At 37.3% G+C, this 20,643-nt stretch overlaps 2 protein-coding genes across 3 annotated transcripts; both read right to left on the bottom strand.

The window, feature by feature from the left end:
- Positions 1–2,175: 2,175 nt before the first annotated feature.
- RB195_012238 (uncharacterized protein) lies at positions 2,176–6,506 on the bottom strand (the record flags this gene model as incomplete). Of its 2 annotated transcripts, XM_064194007.1 has the most annotated exons (6): positions 2,176–2,337; positions 2,394–2,554; positions 2,614–2,728; positions 6,143–6,238; positions 6,295–6,413; positions 6,473–6,506. In XM_064194007.1, 6 exons carry the CDS (start codon positions 6,504–6,506, stop codon positions 2,176–2,178), a joined length of 687 nt encoding a protein of 228 aa, XP_064051590.1. The 2 variants fall into 2 exon arrangements, with proteins under 2 accessions (XP_064051590.1, XP_064051591.1); XM_064194008.1 differs by lacking the exons at positions 6,143–6,238; positions 6,295–6,413; positions 6,473–6,506 and adding an exon at positions 3,671–3,679.
- A 3,941-nt stretch (positions 6,507–10,447) lies between these two features.
- On the bottom strand, positions 10,448–13,679 carry RB195_012239 (uncharacterized protein; the record flags this gene model as incomplete). The annotated part of the gene is made up of 7 exons (XM_064194009.1): positions 10,448–10,521; positions 11,430–11,542; positions 11,987–12,067; positions 12,192–12,301; positions 12,367–12,473; positions 13,058–13,160; positions 13,611–13,679. The coding sequence occupies 7 exons, from the start codon at positions 13,677–13,679 to the stop codon at positions 10,448–10,450; spliced, it is 657 nt and encodes a 218-aa protein (XP_064051592.1).
- Between the last annotated feature and the right edge of the window lie 6,964 nt (positions 13,680–20,643).

The following is a 20,643-nucleotide window of genomic DNA, read 5'->3' on the forward strand; positions in this document are numbered from 1 at the left end:
TTTCTAGGAACTTTCAAATTTTCAATCTTATTTGCCTACGATGCGGTTATATACGTCATAACCGCTACGGTAGTCGGATATATACGGTATAAGCGTTTAAGAGATCAAATCATAGAGAATAAAGTATGAGCAGGAACACTGAGCGATCGATAAGTGGATGTTTAAAGGTGAAGGTTGGTGTATTGATCATTGCTGACAGCAAATAAACACGATAGCATACAACGCTCACTTGTTGTTTACACTCGGATGAAAAAGGTGAAACGAGACTATCTGTCCTGACAAATGACGTGGTTAAGTTATTTTTCCTTGCGACTGAAACTCTATTCCGAATGAATCAACCATTGCGTAGGTCTGGAAATTTAAGAATAACAGAATTTCTGCTTTCTAACACTGTTAAAATTTGGTGGGGATTTTTTTTTGGATTTATTGGCTTAAAACGAGAGGAATCCACCTTGAATATTATTGCTTTCCTCGAAATTTCCCTCAGATCTGAAGACATGGTAAAAAAAAACTCTAAACAGTCGTTTTCCCAAACTAACAGTTCCTGAATGAAAAACAAAGATCCTCAGAAAAAAAAAAGTTTTTTTTTCGTTCCTCAGAGTTACCGTCATTACCCATCATATATCATATTAATACCACTTGTTCCACTGCTTTTTCACATTTCAAAATCTAAATAATAAAATCAAATATATTTTGTCAGATCTTTTTTATTTTTAGGAAGGTTCAAATTTGCGAAAATTCATCAGAGAAAAAAGAAAAGAAAAAAAGAAAAGAAGTGTTGCGAACATCAAATGTTTGCAACGATAAGGTGGATATCAGATCAATTTTGAGAAACAGAGAAATGTCTTGGTTAATTTAGCTGATTCACTTTTGAATCAAGGGTTTCCTTGAAACCCTTAAAGAAAGAAGAAAATGTTTCCAAATGATTTTTTATTGGCCGAGAACTCTTGAATGTTAAGCGTTTTCAGCGTTTTCAATGAGATCCAAGGGATGAAACTGGTTTTATACTAGAATTAAAAAATTTTGTTTGTAAAGGAACTGTGTATACACCGCAGAACAATCGAAGACTGTAATCACTTTTCGGAGGCTAAGAAAATCACAGAATGAACCCGGAACTGTGAGTTATCAGCGTAGAGTTGGATTTTGCTGTGGAAGAGATGGATTGACAGCTCAAGGATTTTCATAGAGCTTAGCGGTGACGCTGTACCGTAATAGATTCAATGTATGCAGTTTAAAGCAGTATCTGAAAGAAGAATATCCGTGTCCGATGCTAGTGGGCGTGGCTTTCCATCCAAGGTCCAAGGTTATTACTTTTCGCCGTGAAGTAGTCTATACCTGATTATTTGTTGAAATTTGAAATTCAATTTACTTAATTACTTGTTGATATTTGTTGGAATATTGATTTCTGGAAAAGACAATATATCTTTCGGGACTTTGGAAAAGCTGAGGCAAAATTCTACTTAGAATCGTTTGGATTTTCCATCGGCAATGATTGCGGCAGGAAATAGAAAAACAACTGTTGCGGGAGGAATTGGAAAAACATTGTAGGGATTTTTTTTTCTCTTCTCTTAACAAAAACCTATTTGAGATGGTTAAGGCCCTGGATTTGTTGTCACTGGTGTTGTGGAATCCAGTTGAAGCGGCTACGAAGAGCCAGCCACAAATCCGTTTGATCAGCTAGCTGTTCTTGATCTACGGTGTCGTTCCAGAAAAATCAACCGATTTGTTCTGCTATCCTCCAGGATAGAGAATGAGAAACGTGAAACCAGTGAAATCCACAGTTCACATACATTAATATGCCCAAATAATTGCTTTATGCTAAGAAAAATATCCTGGAAACATTTATTTTCTTCTTCACTGAACTTTACATGAATACAAATAGTCGATGGGTCGAAGAGGTTATTCTTATGTTATCATATCGCTAACTATCAGTAAATCTTAATTAAAATCAATAAATTTCTATCAATAAATTGACTGTGAAGCCGTTAGAATTCAATCAGCAAAATATTCGAAATATTCCTAAATATAAGTTAAAATCAGTTAGTAACTTGTGGTCGCAAATGTGTATAGTTAGAATAGTTCCATATCATAAATTTCTTCTATCGATTTTTTCTTCCATTTGTGAGTTATACATCTTTTTATACAGAGCAAGCTAATAGAAAAGAAACTCAAAGATCACTTTCTAAGATCCTTGAAAAACACCTTAACACCTTCGTTCCCGTCGAACATATCCAATTTATAGTTCGGCATACTGATGCAGGTGTAACCGCTCTTGGCGAGCAACTTCTGATTCGCCAACGATGAAGCCTCGGATGTGATTCCATGGATTCCTCTTTTCTGGATGCGAACGTCTTGGATTTTAGAAGAAAAAGATCTTTACGGTTCCACTATACCCTCAATTCCTCGAAATCGAGTCCAAGGTGAAGAAGATAATTGGCGATGCCTTTTCGTTGATGCCTGGGAATGACGTAGGTGATTTCACGTCGAATCACCGTCGCCACTGCGGGATCGACAAGCCTCCAGAAATTTGCCTTCGCTTCCTCCAGAATTTCACCTGAAGAATATCTATTTTTTTATGGATTACTTACAAGACACGGGAACTCAACAACTCACACAACCGTCGTGGTCCCGGTTCAGTAGGTTCAGTTAATGGAACTGGTTCAATATCCAGCGCATGGTCACGATGTCCTATGGATAGAAGACGGAAGCCGATAAGGTTGTTCGTTCCCTAAACGAACATTTGTTCGTGCAGGCGGATTCTTAAGGTGTTAACCTCAATTTCCTAATGATAATTTCGCACTAAGCGCGGGTATGGCGCAGTCGATTAGAGGTCCGACGTAGCCACACGGTCAAGGGTTCGAAACCGCCCCGGTGTAAACCAAGCCTTTCATCCCTCCGGGGTCGATAAATTGGCTCCAGACTTGTGTAGGAGGATAAAAACACTGTCGCGTTGGCGCATCCCAAGTGGATTGATACGTCAGTGACTTTATCCTTTTACCCTTAATTTCGCACTTGAGGTTACTTATTTAATTTTATTTAATTGTTCCTTATTTTATTTAATTATTTATTTAATTTTTACTACTGGTTGGGTCATTTACTTCTTTTTTACAGCATTCTAGTATTGATTGTCTCTTCGGTGTAGTTCAAGGTCTTTCTGAAAAGATGTGAGAAAAATTGTGAAAAAAATCATTTTATTAGAGAAGATGGAGATGAAAAGACTTAATGTATGTATTTCCTTCCAAAAATAGAACCCGTGCAAGATTTTTTACTCTATTTTCGTAAGAATAGATCGAGTGCGTCTAAATGTGGGGCCACAGAGAATCCTCAATCTCGTTTCCATGCGATGCGAAAAAAAAAACGAAGCGGAAATTAGGTAATCCGTTAATTTTCATATATTATATGTATGTTATCCATGCATCGGGGATGCATACAACGCTGCCTATCACGGTATTTGAACCCCTAAGAAGGAGAAATGATCAATTATTCTAGTGAACTCTGTTCCATCTTGTTTTTTTTTTGTTTTATGGCGAATCTGCAGGTGTTTTCAATAAATAATAATAAATAAATAAATAATAATAATTCAATAAATAAATAATAAATAAACAAATAAGTTGGTGAAGTTAGTTGAATGGTTTGAAAGGTATACAAACTAATAAATATCGATAAATACCGAGATCATGGCGTTTCGTCGAACTCAACACTGAAAGGTGGATAATTCTAAAGATAGGAACTTTCCGCAAGACAATCAATGGACTGCTGACGCTGCCTCTCCAGTGTTCGCTGGCCGTAGCGGCCGGCACGGCTGCGCACGCAGTCGTGGCACGTAATTAGTTGCCTCGTAGGAAGATTCGTTCGCCGACAGCGTCTTCTAAGCCATTCATAACGACAATCAGGATTGGGATTGGATATAATCGTGCTCATAGTCGTGATCTACATTCCCAATCCTATCCTCTTGTGGAAAAATCTTATAGAACTTTTATTAGAAGAGTTTATGAGAGAGTTGCTTACAAAATGATGATAAAATAAAAATATAATAAAATGATGGTTACCACATTTCGTTGGGTCAAAGCATGAAGGGCACATTGTTGAGTAATCCCTATAGGGATGCGCGTACACTTCTAACATTAATTCAGAAGGTTTATACGAGGTTTGAGGTTTATACGGGACCAGCCAAGTGTATCAAGTCAGTGTTTTTATCCTCAGTTGAGTTTGGTACCGATTTATCGACTCTTGAGGAATAAAAGGCTTGGACTAGGTCTGACTATTGAGTTAGGTCATTTATTCGACTGATTATTGTGGAATTTATAACAGTCCTATAAAAAAAAACTAACATTACTCGTTAGGACCCCTTTTGTCCTCGTTTCTCTCCTCAGACATTCATAGCTGATAGCAGTTTCTACTATTTGTCTACTCCGTATCTATGTTTGTTTTGTATTGTATTGTTTTTTTTTCAAAGCAGTAAATAAACAGTTTAACAAAACAATGAGATTTCCTCTCTCAAAAACTACGAAGAAAATTGTACTATTTGAAAAAAATGTAATTATTGGGCATTATTGTTGCCGCAGATCGGAAACGAAGGAATTTCGCCTACGCCCACTCATTCCTAATGCATTTCCAGTCATATAGGTCAAAATTAGTTCTTTCTGTAGCTTATTACTTTACGTTATAATATTTCTTAGTTCCTTAAAGGCATCACCTCAGGAATCTGATGTGGTACGGATTTTAGGTGGAGTATTCGTATACGGGATCGTAGATTATGGAGAGGTGGGTGATCCCGTCCATTTTTGCCTGACTGTCGTAAAAGAGGGCCCAGAAGATATGGCTTCGAGCGTTCCGGCGCGCTATTTTCTACAACGAGTTCGTTTGGAGCGCGCCAGCCTTGTACACTCGCCGCATCTCCCGGGCAATTTTACGGGAATTAGGAAGAAATTGACGGAATCACCCACCTCTCCATAATCTACGATCCCGTATACGAATACTTCACCCGAAATCCGTACCACCTCGGATTCGTGGGGTGACACCTTCAACGGATTAGTTATACATTGGAGACTTTTCTTGAGCAGAATCAAGATTCGCTCGAACCTTGTTCATTCTGGAGCTGATTCTTAGAGCGTTTCAGCGTCGTCGCCTTCTCCAGAACCCAAAAAAAAAATCAAAATTGATTGCTTTGAGAATTAGTTGTAGTTTATCTTCGAAAAAACCCTCTTCTGTCTTCGATAAATTCGGTTATGAATAATTATGAGGATAAGGGTTACGGTGGTTTCGGTTCGGTTCAAAAATATTGATTTGAGGAGGCTCTATGCTTCATTTTCTCTTATGCTCCTTACTTTTTTCATCGAAATACTCTATAACTACAGTTTTCCTAAGAAAATAAGAATAAATGCCCTCGGAGGATTATAAAATGCAGGAAGATGAAGGACAAACATAATTCCGTAGACTTGAACACTGCGTATCGCCATTCCCGAACGGGGACAGGCATTACGAGAATTAATTTCACTGGAATTGCTGAAATATTCATGTGAACATTGAAACGTAAATATTTCAGCAAAATTCTTCACATTTATGTTTTTCTTGCTGAAACACACATTATCATTCTTGTATAAAGTAAAATTTTGTTCAATTGATGCAAAAAAATTGATGCAGGATGCAGGAGAAAGAAATTACTTTTGTTCTAGATTCTGTGACTTTATGTCACAATTAATTGCTATGGACCGGAAAAAAAAAAACATACTAACCATAACCATTTCTTCACCTGATTCAATCAAAGATGAAAGAGCTTAGATCTTCTCCACTTTTTTCTGGCTTTAAAAGAAACATAACACAAAATTGACGATATGATTTGTTCAGGGATAGATAGAACAGAAATATGCAGTAATCCACGAGCGTAAGCGGAATCATGTTTTCTCTAATTATCTGGAAAAACTGTGGTATCTCACTGAGTGCTTTCGTTTCTCTAGCGATGAAACTTATTCCGTAGGTTAGTTTGAAAAAACCGAGTTATTTAGCTCCTGACTACTGTAACTTCTTGATATTTGTCAAAATAGGACCATCCCGGAGTAGTTAGTAGTGTTCCAGCTCGTAATAGTCATTGACTTGTTTATGAATATCAGCTCTAATTTTATTTTTACAAATTAATTTTTACCTTCTCATGTATCCTGTAGGAATACGGGTAGTGTAGAGCTTTTGCAACCATGTATTCGAACACTCCTCGTGAATTTTCGGATGTGAGCTTCAAAGCCTGAAATCAGTGAATTTCGATGAGATTTAAATGGGTTCGGATTCCCTGTTACTCACTCTCGAATGAGGTTCGTCTCGGATCAGCCCGCTCAAACATAGATCCAAAATTTCGTTAGCATCCCGATTTTTTGCCGGGATAAAATCGAACGCTCGTGATGGATCCGCTTTATGGCTACCTATCGTTTGAAGGTCACATGATGGTCAATTCATAATGTACGTAGAAAATGGTACTCACATTTCCGTATTTGAACCAGAGATCGACGGATCATTTCTGGAAATATCAGTTTCGATCGATACCCGTGGATACACGCATGCGAAACGAGCGTAACGAAGAGGGCAGTAGCGGGTATAAGAGGAAAACGAAGGACAGAGGTTCGGAAAATTGTAAGATCAATAACAAAATTACAAAAAAATCGTGTAGTGTTGTAAACAATTATCTCCATACATGGCTAATCCTAGTTGTTTACTCTATTTGTCATGAAAATAAACAACTTTCTCAATCTCCCATTAGCCCTTATTTACTATTATTATTTACAAACAAAGCAGTTGGAGTTGGAATAGTGCCCAGCGTAAAGCGAAATGTCTTTCCTTTACAAGGTAATGGTTGATCAAGTCAAATATAATATATATCAAATAATAAATAAAGTTAAAGTTCAAAGTTTAAATATCTAATATTTATAGCAATAATAAATATTTATAGTACTAATATTAAATAATAATATACGTCAAATAATAAATAAATAAAATAATACCAAATATATCGAATAATAAATAATGAAATAATTTTTGAGCTGAAAAAAAAAATCAGAGAGCGCTTAATAAATGTTAGTGGGTGACTGGAAGTGCGCTACTGATGACTATGCACAGACAGGGTAAATAAACAAGCAAAGCATGCAACGTTCACTGTTTACACTGTTATGAAAAACAGTGAAACGAGACAAAGACTGTTTTTGACAGGAGGCGTGATCAATTTTTCTTCTTACAGCTGAGAAACTCTATTCGAAATGTATGCACCCGTCGTGCAGCTCTGAAAATTCGAGGACAACAAAATTTCCGCAAAACTCAATCAAATCTCTAACAAACTTTCAAAATTGGGTGAATTCACCATAAAATCAAATTAATTAAGAATTAAATTAAATTATTAAAATTAATACATAGATATTAGGTTTACAATGAAAGACGTGTACATAATTCCTATTGTTATTATTATCATTGCTATTATTATTGAATATTGTAGTTTCTTTTTTCCCGGAATATTTCTTCGACCTCAATACCTCGCAACAGAAAAAAAAATCAATTTGATGTCGCAGCAAGCGAATTTTCTGTCTAAGTAGCTATTGCTTGTGCTATCGTAAAATCAAAAACAAGTCCCTTAGAAAAAAAAAACTATGAACTCTTTTGTAGAGTTCTTATGTGAAATACTTTATTACTAACATGTATTATTATTTTATTACTGCTAATCAAAAATACGCAAAAATACGCAAAATACGCAACTGTTATTTTATTTTACTTTTATCATTGTTATTTATTATTATTTTATTTTATTTTATTTTCTGTTGATTATAGAGAAAAATGCAGACAAAATGTCATTGTTATGTTTAAAAAGCGTTGAATTTTCCCGTCAAAAACCTTGCGACGGTGAACTTTGATGCAGTGTTTCGATATGATCGGAACCAGTTCAGAAGTCGAGAGAAAAATATCTTTGTCCTCAACGATAATGATGTTTAGAAATGAACAATGGTCAATTTAATTGATTTTCTTTTGAAATAGGCTTGGAAAAAGTCTCTGAATGCCTCATCGGCAGAAATCTCCTACCTGGGTAGCGTATTCATTTTTAATAAAATTTCAGATCTGGCATAGAGATTGACTATTCCATTTGAACTGATTAGTAGTAGAAAGTAGTACAAAAAAGCAGGATAACAGAAATAAAGAAGAATATCGTAGGAATTCCTTTTTCCCTCCTCTCAATAGAAGGTATATTGGAGGCGAATGAGGTCAAAAAATCCTCTTCTACAAAAAACTTAATAATTGGGGGGGAAAAGAAAAAAAAGAAAAAACAAAAAAAACATCAATAGGAAATTTACCGCTAGACCGCGACTCTCTTCTTCATAGAGGATTCAAGACGAAGGGAAGGAATTAAGAACTATGAGGTTAAGGAAGATCGATAAATGAGAACCTCAGCCATGGATCGGTGGTTTTGTTCAGCGGTTTTGATCAGTGGTTTTGATCAACGATGCCATTTAAAGGGAATCAATCGATGTGCATGGTACATGGTCTCCTCAACTATTGAGGATCTTGGAACGTTCAAATTTAAAGTCTTCGGTCTGTAAATCGTTTGTTAGCCTTCTAAACCCAAATATTCACTTTTTTTCCCTCAATGATTTTCTAATATTTTTATTTATACTTTTTTCGTTTATATTTTCTATCTTATTTTTTTCTGTTGTCCTGTTTTTCTTTTCGTCCCTCCCACTTCAATAATTTCTTTCGGTTCATCTTAATTCCGTGAATAAAAGTGTCTCAGTCTAGGAAAGATATGACTGATATAATTGCCCTCTGATGCTATAATCCTCGAATTTTCTGCTCCTAAGCGAATCAGTTCATGATTTTAGAAATAGAATCTACCTTGGACGATATTTCAATGTTTTCAAACGTTATTTTACGAGAAATCCTGAAAAGTTTCCAAGATTTCTGAAGTCGGACGGCTTGCGTTTCAGGAATACGATTGTATTCACTATAATTCTAGTTCTTGTGTTTCTGATTATCAGCTAGTGATGACTTGTATTTCCTTCGGTTTTTTCAAATTCTTTTCTTTTCCTCCATATTCTACGACGAAGACTACGGTGCTTTCTGTGGTCATCATTTCCTGACATTTTACTATCACTGTCACTAGGACGTTCACTATGAAACCAACAATTTTTTTCATACACAACTTTCTGGAATATCATCACAGCTTCACTTCTAAGGATTTTTTTTAATTTCAACTTAAATAGAAATATTTTTCTGGTCAATTTTTTTGGATTCTTTAGGGAAGGTGTGCGGGCGGACCGACCTTTAACCTTCTGTCGCCTTCACTGCTTTCTTAAATACCTTTATTTTTGTGAATAACTGTATTGGGCATGTTTTATTTATTTATATTATTTTTTGCTTGCTTTCTCTGTCTCTCACCTCAACCAAAAAATGATCGATTTAATCAATTGTGCATGGCGGCGCCATAAACTGTTAAACACCTAACAGTAAACAAGTACGTACTTAGAGAGAGTGACTGTAACCTTGACATAAACAACTCAATCACTTCATTTGATTTATGGTGCATTATCGCGTAAATGATTGCATTCGAACGTTCGACGATGTTTTCAACCGCTCGCCAGTGGACCGGGAGTATATCGATGATGTGCCGTGATGAATTTTCCCGAAATTTTTGATTTTTTTAAAAGGTTCCATATAAAAACCTCGTAGGCACACTATTAGAAAACATATCTGGAGAACATATCTCATATCATGTTAAAAAAAAACACATCCGGAGACTACGTGCACCTGATTTTCATTGATTTTTTTGATTAATTGATTTTCATTGATTTGATTTTCATTGTCGAATAAATGTAACTGGGGACTAAGTCACAACCGACACCCTCATGAAATCAGTTCAGAGATTGAAAAAAGTTATTACATATGCAAATGTGGATATTTACGTCCAAAAGATGAGGGAAACAGTAATACAGTACAGTTAGTAGTACAGAACAGCTACAGTAATTCAACAAATTTTTTTTAGTAGACCTACTAAATATTACCAAGAATCATGGAAGATAACTTATAATGGATAGAGTAGTATAGGGCGGATTTGCATAGCAATTCCTGCCCGTCAAAATCCCTTCAGTTCCGCTACCGATGCAGATGGTTTTTCTTTCAAAAAAATTTTAAAAATGTTCCTATTATTTTTGTTTCTCTTCAACAAAAAAAAACTTTTTTTAATGTAAGCAAGATATTACACTTTATACAAGGATGGATGCGTCACATCGCCACAAATTGACGAAGTGTTTGCGTTTCAAGTGTGGAAAAATGAGAAAAAATAAAGCAATAGAATATACTCGTATATTTGGAGTGATATGTATGAATTTTTTTGAACAGAATTAGAAAACGAGAAAAAATAAGGCGAGGTGAAAGGATGATGTAGCAACTCTGGTTGAGATCGGAACACAGCACACTCCAGAGCTCATCGTCGACGAAATTTCGACCATCGTTTGATTCGTTGAGAGGATAGAATGATGGAGAGAATGTTTAAGAAAACTGAAACAAGTCATAACATTTGAATAGAAATAATAATTTTTTCTTGTATTAAAAAAAATAAACCAGAAAAAACTTTTTGACTAACTCATGCTACACTTTGTGATAGACGTATGTTCAAATTTAATCAATTACAGTTCATACAGTTCATTAAAATTAAAATTTATCAAATTACGTATCAATTAAAATTGGTAAGGATAACTATCCGAAGCCCATAATAGCAAATGTAGACATTAGTAAATGTGTGAAGAGAAATGTTAGTCATACTTTTTATTTTAAAAAAATGGACCAAGAAATATTTATAATCCTTTTTTTAATATACGCTTCAGTTTGTGATTGGTATTTCTCACATTTTCGTCGAAAAAGGTAAGGATACTATCCGAAGACAAAAGTAGCACATGTAAACACTGATGGATGTGTTATTCTCTATACTACTTAGAACTAGATGTTTCCAATTGGTAACGTAAAAATGTTAGTTTTATTTTTCATTTCGAAAAAAGAATAAGACCAAGAAATATTCATTACTTACATCACGCTTCACTTTGTGGTTAGTATCTTTTACATCCATAATAGCAGTAAGGGAAATAGTGGGACATAGAACTACCATTTATTTGTTTTATTTTATTGCTTGTTTTTTGTTTGCTTATTTATTTATCTATCTATATATTTATTTATCTGGTTATCTATTTACTTATTTATTTATTTACCTACTTATCTATTTATTTATTCAATTATCTATTTGAAAAGACCCACAAGTGTGCTATGAAACCAAAACAAGAATGACCAGAGCTCACTAGAAATTCGCCGATGTTGTTTAGAGCAAGGTTTTTTTTTTCATCTATTGATTTTTTCAAAATCTATCAATGTATTGATCGTAAACTTTGGCAATACATTTGCGATAAGCTACTTACCGATAAAAATCACACCAAAAATTGACAAAGTGACAATTGACAATCCTATTTTGAACTGCCATACGCATCCCACGAAATCGCTCTTCGCAAAATGAGTGCCTATGTGAAAAATTCTGAAAAAGCAACAGATTATTTTGTGGGCCGAGTGCCGCCAAACAAACGCAACTTCCAGAAAACTGCTGGGAAACTTCCGGAGACAGAAGAAAGGTGTGCAGAAAAATAATTTCCATCAGTTGTGCGTAAGTAATAAAATTAAAAAAAAACTGAAAAGAACTTTAAAGCGAAAAAAAGTTCGAGCAAAAGAGAATTTTACCCGCGTAAATCACAGAAAAAAAAATAATTTACAAAAAAATACTACTGCCAACAACTAATATAAATTAGTGAGGAAGAAGAAAGACCAACACGTGCGGTCTATTTCTCGTTATCATTTATTATTTTCGTAGACTTATTTATTTGTATATTCTTTGGTTATGGAAAAAAAGTTAGGAAAAGCACCAATATGACGTCACAATCCGGAAACGGCACCATTCTAAGATCCAAACTTAATGAAAGCTCACCTCCTTGGATCATGTTCTGCAATTATACAAAAAACATTATTTTCATAGCACCATTGAGTCGTTCCAATAGTTATATAGTCACTAAAATAAGCACCGTTTAACAGAAAAAATTGTTCGAAAGAAAGGGCGTGCCTGCTGGTCGTTAGCGATTGGTCAGCACTTTACAAAGACCACGCCCCCGGAAGTAAGTGAAACTGAAACTTACAGGACGGAAATCACTCCAGTTGCTATGCCGGCAACAATAACTGCTACGCATAAGGAAATATGCACAGAAAGAAGCCTGTCGCAACGAGTAATAGCTGCGATTACACCAATCTGCAAGAAATTTGAGTGGATAGAGTCACGCTGAGGAAAAAAGAGGGAAATATGAGGACATTTACCGGTAAATTTAATAAACATAAGGAAGACATCCATATAATTGAGTAATATGAACAATGGTAGCCGCCTGCGTAAATTTCACAAGAAATCCCAGAATATAAAAGAAGAGCTGAAATCCATGGCTACTGTACGTAGCTTTGGAAAATCCTGCATCCTATCTTAGTATAAAAACAATAATATAAAATAAATAATAAAAAATAAAACAAAAAAATAAAACAAAAAAATAAAATAAAATAAAATAAATGATAACAATAAAATAAGCATAAGGATGTGTAGTAAAAAGCCGGAATGTAAAAGAACGGCTGAAATTCATTGATACAGTAGCTTTAAAAAAACTCTACATGTTTAAGTGTAAAAATAATGAAGTATATAAAATAAATATAAGAATATATGAATAAGAAAGGCAGAAAATACGAAAAAAAAAGTTGAAACATATTTTATTATATTATGTAGCGAACGTATGGATCTTATATAATATTCTAGCTTTGGAAAAACGTAGCTGAACTTATCTCCAATAAATTCAGAGGATATCCTCAGCTAAGCTACAAACGGCACCGCTAAAGTGCTACGATTACTGTAGAGATTGTGAATTTCAAAATTTTATTGACGTGTAAGAACAATTTTTTGAAACCTCCTTGTTTCTGTTCCTGGAGCACATCCAGGGCAGTTTCATTGAGATATTAGAAGTGATACCTGCTAAGATGAGCTGCGTTACAGTAATAACCATGAAAAGATTCGTGGATTTCGATGGAGGTACGAATTCATTTGGAGATTCATACGCTGGTGGTCCTAAGAGCTAAAAATATTCGATGAGGTCCTGGGTAACAACTTAAAGGCATCACTCCACCCTCCAGGAATCTGAGGTGGTGCAAATTTTAGCTGGAGTATTCGTATACGGGATCGTAGATTGAGGAGAGCGTCCATTTCTTCCTGATTGCCGTAAAAAACGGCCCGGAAGATACGGCTTCGGGCGTTCTGGTGCACTATTTGCCACAAGGAGTTCGATTGGAGCGCGCCAACCTTATGCGGCGCCGAATCTTCCGGACCGTTTTTTACGGCAATTAGGAAGAAATGGACGGAGTCACCCTCCTCTCCATAATCTACCATCATGTATAAGAATACTCCACCTGAAATCCATACCACCTCATATTCGTGGGGTGATGCCTTTAATAACATTAGCGCTGAGAAGATAAGAAAAGCATTCTGTGCAGGATGCAAAATGTTCCGGAAGAAGGGTTGTTCTTACCACCAATTCAATATGAGGTGCTGTCGGTGAGTCACGTAAGCCAAGACTACAGTAATTATCCTCCGTCATGTGAAAAAAGCTGTACCGTAGCTGAACTTGCGCACTCTGTCCGTTCGAATGCTGGAAATCGTTTTTCGTGAAATTATACGAGTTTGATTGGCAGTGACACAAAGAAAAGGAAGAGACAAGCATAGAAAGCAACCAAGACAAATATCATCAGAGGTCTCTTCAAATGCGATCTATACGGTATGCCTAACACAACTCGTAGTTTAAGAAAGAACATTCAATTGCATTATGTTAGGAGATAGAGGTGACATCCCTAATCGGTGCTAGTCGTGAACAATTTAGACGATTCCCCAGTTTCTAAATGTAAAACACGGACGAAACGACCGTATAAAATCCAACCCTCGACCCTTAAAGGCGTCACTCCAAAAATCTGAGGTGGTACGGATTTCAGGTGGAGTATTCGTATAAAATAAAGGATAAAAGGAATAAAGTGTCTGGCGTTCCACTTGGGATGCGCCAACGCAATCACTTCAATACAGAATCGTTTGGGGTTTACAAACGTGTAACTAGCATATAGATTGACTTGCGGGAGCTTTATCCAGGACCTTTTCCCATCATGCTGGTAGAGTTTCAGTCCTCTGTTTATAATATTTCGTGTGCTTTGAAGAAAAATATGATTCTAGGTGAACTCGCACTTGATCGATAATTTTTTTTAGGATTTTTAATCCTTGGGGAATATCGCATCGATCGGAGCAAATAAAAATCAGATGGTGCCATGTTGGGAGATTCTACGGATTTTGGTAAAACCTCCCAGTTTAGCTGCTTTATCTTTTTTCTTGGGTTAATCTTGCTGCGTGCGACCTGGGATTATCGTCTTCAAGAGATGTGGAACCCATATACCCTGCCTGTAAACCTTTCCCAATATCTTGAAGATGTCTTTGGACTGTTTACAAAGTAGCCAGAAGAGTATTCGGCATTTCCCGAATACTCAGTTTGGGGTCAGTTTCCAGCAATGATTTTGAAGACATCACTCCACGAATCTGAGGTGGTACAGATTTCAGGTGGAGTATTCGTATACGGGATGGGGGACTATGGAGAGGGGGGTGATTCCGCCCATTTCTTCCTAATTACCGTAAAAAACGGCCCGGAAGATACGGCTTCAGGCGTTCTGGCGGACTATTTTCTACAGGGTTCTGGTGCACTATTTTCCACAAGGAGTTCGACTGGAGCGCGCCAGCACTGTGCGGGGCCGCATCTTCCGGGCCGTTTTTTACGGCAATTAGCAAGAAACGGACGGAATCACCCACCTCTCCGTAGTCTCCCATCCTGTATATGAATACTCCGCCTGAAATCTGCACCACCTCAGATTCGTGGGGTGATGCCTTTAAGATATGTAGATTAAGGAACTTGTGAAGGATTACGTTTCTGAATGTGATCATACCGCATGAGAAGAGGAAGAAGATTATCTTTAACGCAATCCCTCTCTATCGTTGAGAAAAGTTGTCGATTTATCCTAAGAAAAGCTACTGATGCCAATCTGAAATTTCTTTAATCTAGAAAATAGACCAAAATTGGATAATTTGCCGCAATCAAAGTTCATTTCAATAGACTGTAGTCGAAAATAAAATTAAGTACCAAACGACAATATTAAAAATGTTCAAAGTTGAGTTTGTCATAATTACTGCGGGTAACGTCGATTAATTAATGCATTTCAAATCTTAGAATTTAGAAGGGTGGAACGTCAGTTTTTCCTGAATATGGAGATGATTTTCGATCTGTCGAATATATAATAATAATATTATGAAGCATGAGCGCTAGACTTATAAAAATATCCCCCTAATTATAAATTAAATTATAAATTATAAAGATATATAAAAATTCCCCGTAATTTTTCCGGAAAACTGCGTGGGAAACGACTATAGCGATCGAATTTCCCTACGAAGTACCTAGTAATGCACTTCTGTGAGTAGTATGCGCCTGGAAAATCAGTGAGCTGCTAACACTGCCTCTTCAGCTTGCTGGCAAAGGCAGGAGCTGCGTCTGCGCTGCTGGATACGGCGCGTTGCTAGGTGCAATGTAGGGAAAATCGATCGTCTAGGCCGTTTCTTAAGCCGTTTCTCTGCATGATTGGGGAAGTGGGCGTAATCACGTTCATACTCGTGATCCACACCCCTAACCCTATCTTTTCGTGGAGATATCTTAACATCGTAAATTTTTTGATATGCTGCCTACTTCCTTTAAACAATATTATTGGAGCGCTATTCTATGAAACAGTGGTCCACGATTTTCACTACGACTACTGAGGTAAGCAAAATAATTTGGGCGCTTCACCTTTTTGTCTGCGATGTTATCCTTTATGGGATCGGAACTTGTTCTGGGTTTTCTTATGCAGAACAAGTCACGATCCCATAAAGATTCTCTTGAAGATCTAAACACCAGAACAGTTTAGGATCCCATAAGGAAAACCGCAAACTTTTGTACTTTTCCAGGTTTTGATGAAGGTGATGATGTCGTAACGTGAGCCATACAAAAAAAAAAACAGCGCTAACAATCTTGGTTCCTGCTTCACATTAAAAATTATCTTTAAATTTCAAGGATTTATACGGGTCCAGTTACCAGCGTTATCTAAAATAAACATGATGATGATTAGCGCCATAATTATCGAATTGTTGTGAAGAAGGCGAAGGGAAAAGAAAAAAAAGTAGAGAAAGATGCATTTCTGCGAAGAACAGTCCATTACAGCAAACAAACTGATAGTATATCGATCGGTTGTCGTTGTTAAGAAAAGAGTCGCTAAATTGTTTCACAGAATGTAAGGACTTTTCAGGAAAACAAGAATTGTCGGAGAAAACCATTCATCGGAACAAAGAAATGCTTCTAGCGTCGTCGTAGCGCGTTCATATGCGAAGCGGTTCGGCATCGTGAAAAAAGACACACACACACACTCTTCAGACGTGAGGACAATGAGTGTCATGACTCAACCAACATACATATACGTACAGACATGAATAACCGGCGTAGATATGAATAGGAACTCTTTCCGACCGGACCGCTGACCTCCGGAATTCACAGTGAAGTGACAGTTGTATTTCCGTCTACTCTGAGCGCATCGATAAGATAAGAAGCGAAACGCGTACCAGTGGACGTTACTTTGAAAACGGCGTCAGTTGTTGATGAACACAGTGTTCCCAAAAAAAAAGTTGCAATTTACAGCCAATGAAGAAGGATTATCCATGAACCTCTGGGATTTCTCAGCGGTTTGTAATGGTACAACTGTTCAGAAGTAAGTTTACACCGCGTACTTCTTGTAAAGCATGCAAATACTCATCTCACATTGATGATGTATTGGGTTCGCCCATAACCCCTTTTTTCTTTTTTTTTCTGAAAGTTTAGTTTTTTTTTTCTAAGCATCACCCCACGAATCCAAGGGTGGTATGGATTTCCGATCGCTAAAGACTATACGGGGTCGTAGATGGCAGAAACGAGTGGGATAACACTCATTTCTTCCTAATTCCCGCAAAAAAAAAACGGCTCGGAATATGCGACGCGTGCACACAAGGCTGGCGCGCTCCAATAGAACTCGTCGTAGAAAATAGCGACCCGAGACGTTTTTTTACGGCAATTAGGAAGAAAGCTAGGAGCCACTTCTGGAATCTAAGACCCGGCAAGTCTTTCGCCATCGGAAATCCATACCACCGCAACGTGGGGTGATCCCTTTAAGACATTAATTCCGACATAAAAAAAAAGTGCATCGGATGGCCCCGTTCAGTTCGATGAAGCGCGACTGAAGCTCGGTTCATTCAGGAAGATCCACGCCGAACGACGAAGGAATCGGCAGAGATAGTGGAATGTTCCCACAGTACCATAGAGCATCACCTTCACCCGATGGAAAAGGTTCAAAAGTTGGTCGCGTGGGTCAACAACAACAAAATCAACGAGGTGCGATCCGCTTTGAATCATCATTGAACAACTTGTTGAACGCTGGGAAGAAGTTGTAAACAACAACGAAGAGTACATTATTGATTGATGTTGTTGCTTGTTTATTTCTTGTTTATTTTTGTGAAAACATAAAGCTAAAAAAACATCTCTAGAATTCATAAACCAATAGGACTTACTAGTTTCCTACGCGTTAAGAATGGTACCCAGTGCTCCGAGCCAAATATGGTAAGCACCCATGATCTGCTCATTCACAATCGATCACGCGTAGATCAATCTATTAGTTCCTGTGTTCGGTAGTAATCTCAAGACCAAGATCCAAACAACACGTTCTTTCGGCGCTCCAGTGCCACTGCCCTGCACCTCGTCGTTTCTTTCCTCACGCACTATGCCTGAACTTTTTCAGAAACTCTTCCGCTAAATGTTGTTGTCGTAGTTCGTTCTCATGTGCTCCGCCTTGAAGAGAGGTAAATTTTTCTTCCCTACTGTATATCGTGCACAATGCGGACGTGATCGCATCAATTTTCGGTTTGATTTCTTATTCTTATTGTTTCTACTTGTATTTGTGTTCTTATAGTTGGACTAAAACGAGTTGAAGCTTGGTGAGTTTACGTAAACGGCTGTACTCGAGTTGGGACCTTACTTACTTAAAGGCAGCATACCACGAATCTGAGGTGGTACGGATCTCAGGTGGAGTATTCATATACGGGATCGTAGATTATGGAGAGAAGGGTGATTCCGTCCATTTCTTCCTAATTGCCGTGAAAATAGGTCCAGAAGATGCGGCGCGTGCACAAGGCTGGCGCGCTCCAATCGAACTCCTTGTGGAGAATGGCGCGCCGGAATACTCGAAGCCGCATCTTCCGGGCCTTTTTTTACCGGAATTAGGAAGAAATGGACGGAATCACACCCTCCCCATAATCTACCATCCCGTATAAGAATACTCCACCTGAAATCCGTACCACCTCAGATTCGTGGGGTGATGCCTTTAAGAAGTCTGATGGCAACAAGTGATGGTCCCGCCTTGATCGCAATCGCTAGCTTCATTACGCCACTTCGAGCGCTCCCGTTTATGCGGCTGCTTCGGTCTCCAAACCGTCTCTGCAGAATTGTAATTATCCATCGACTATTGTTATTGTTGTGCCTATGTCATATTGTTATTGTACTTCTTAGTGGCTTTAATATTAGTGTAAATACACAAGTCTGAAGGTTCAACCTTACAAGTTGGTCATGATTCAATGGGTGTGCGATGTGCTCCCGTTTCGATGGTACCTTTCTGAAGCTTGATTCGATATCAGTGAAGAGAATAGCACCTTTGGGGTTGTTCTGACTTCCTAGATACAATTAGGAATGCTAAGATCACCTGGAAAAGGGGAAGGACTGATTTGCGGGGTTCAAAATCAATCAAACCATTCCTCGATGAGGTAAAGTGGTATTGATTTAGTGAACATTTATAAGGATCGAGCGAACCATTGATTCGGTCCAACATTTTTCCTTTACCCTCGAATACACAAATACTTTGTAGTTCCTTTGAAAGTGATATTCAGGAGTATCAGTTTTGAATATTGATCCGCTCCGCTGTAATCGTTGACTTAACGGTCACAGAACGACAGAAGCCAAATAAAAATTTCATAGAAATCCACCAAGCCATATGTTACCGCATCTATACAGTAGTACGACATAATAAAACCCAATAACACGTGATAACAACAACTTTCGATGAAAGAAAGAAAAACAATGAAACAAGGACGACAAATCCATGGGAATAATTGAAAGTTAAAAGAAATAGGACGGTACTCGAAAAGTATAGTAATTTCTGAATCCAAATCAATGAAACTCAGATTTAAGCGTAATGTTTCGATCAATACAAGATGAACAAAAAGAAAAAAACAAACAAAACAGAAACAGTTGTTGCACTGCTGAACATTTTCTCAACAATAGAAAGTATCTAAAAGAAGACGCAATCGGAAAAATGCGTTGATTTCCAGTCCACTAATGTCCTAGAGAAGTATAATTCTATATTAAACTCTTATTGATCTTACCACTACATATTTGGCTGCATTCATTTATCAACAAAGCTCGGAAAAGAGCTACGGCTGTAGTGCGAAAATGTAGAAACGGGAGAACTCGTCGCTTGATAAGTACAGGATGAATTATAGTTCCACGTGACAGGAAAAAAGGATAGGACTTTTCGAAAAAAAAAACAGCAATTTACGAAATATAGAACAGTAACGATTCGCTGAAATTTTTCTCGGAGGTGAGGTGATAGGCAAGCAACGGGAACGGCAAGAAAACTTTTAAACCACTCAAAAGTCTACGAATGAAACTAATAACTTCAAGAAAAACAAACAAAAACAATCACCTCAGAAAACATTGATTGAAATAAAAGACTCCAAAAACTTTTAATCAGTTCGCAGCATTTGAAATGCAAAAACACCGTGCAGTTACGACGTCCTTGGAGCATAAAGGATAAAAGGAATAAAGTGTCTGGCGTTCCATTTGGGATGCGCCAACGCAATCACTTCAATACAGAATCGTTTGGGGTTTACGAACGTGTAACTAGCATATAGATTGACTTGCGGGAGCTTTATCCAGGACCTTTTCCCATCATGCTGGTAGAGTTTCAATCCTCTGTTTATAATATTTCGTGTGCTTTGAAGAAAAATATGATTCTAGGTGAACTCGCACATAATCGATAATTTTTTTTTAGGATTTTTAATCCTTGGGGAATATCCCATCGATCGGAGTAAATAAAAATCAGATGGTGCCATGTTGGGAGACTCTAGGGATTTTGGTAAAACCTCCCAGTTTAGCTGCTTTATCTTTTTTCTTGGGTTAATCTTGCTGCGTGCGACCTGGGATTATCGTGCTTCAATAGATGCGGAACCCATATACCCTGCCTGTAAACCTTTCCCAATATCTTGAAGATGTCTTTGGACTGTTTACAAAGTAGCCAGAAGAGTATTCGGCATTTCCCGAATACTCAGTTTGGGATCAGTTTCCAGCAATGATTTTAAAGGCATCACTCCACGAATCTGAGGTGGTACGGATTTCAGGTGGAGTATTCGTATATGGAATGGAAGACTATGGA

This window comes from Necator americanus, chromosome III, assembly GCF_031761385.1.
Source record: "Necator americanus strain Aroian chromosome III, whole genome shotgun sequence".
In the NCBI taxonomy this organism is placed as follows: Eukaryota; Metazoa; Nematoda; class Chromadorea; order Rhabditida; family Ancylostomatidae; genus Necator; species Necator americanus.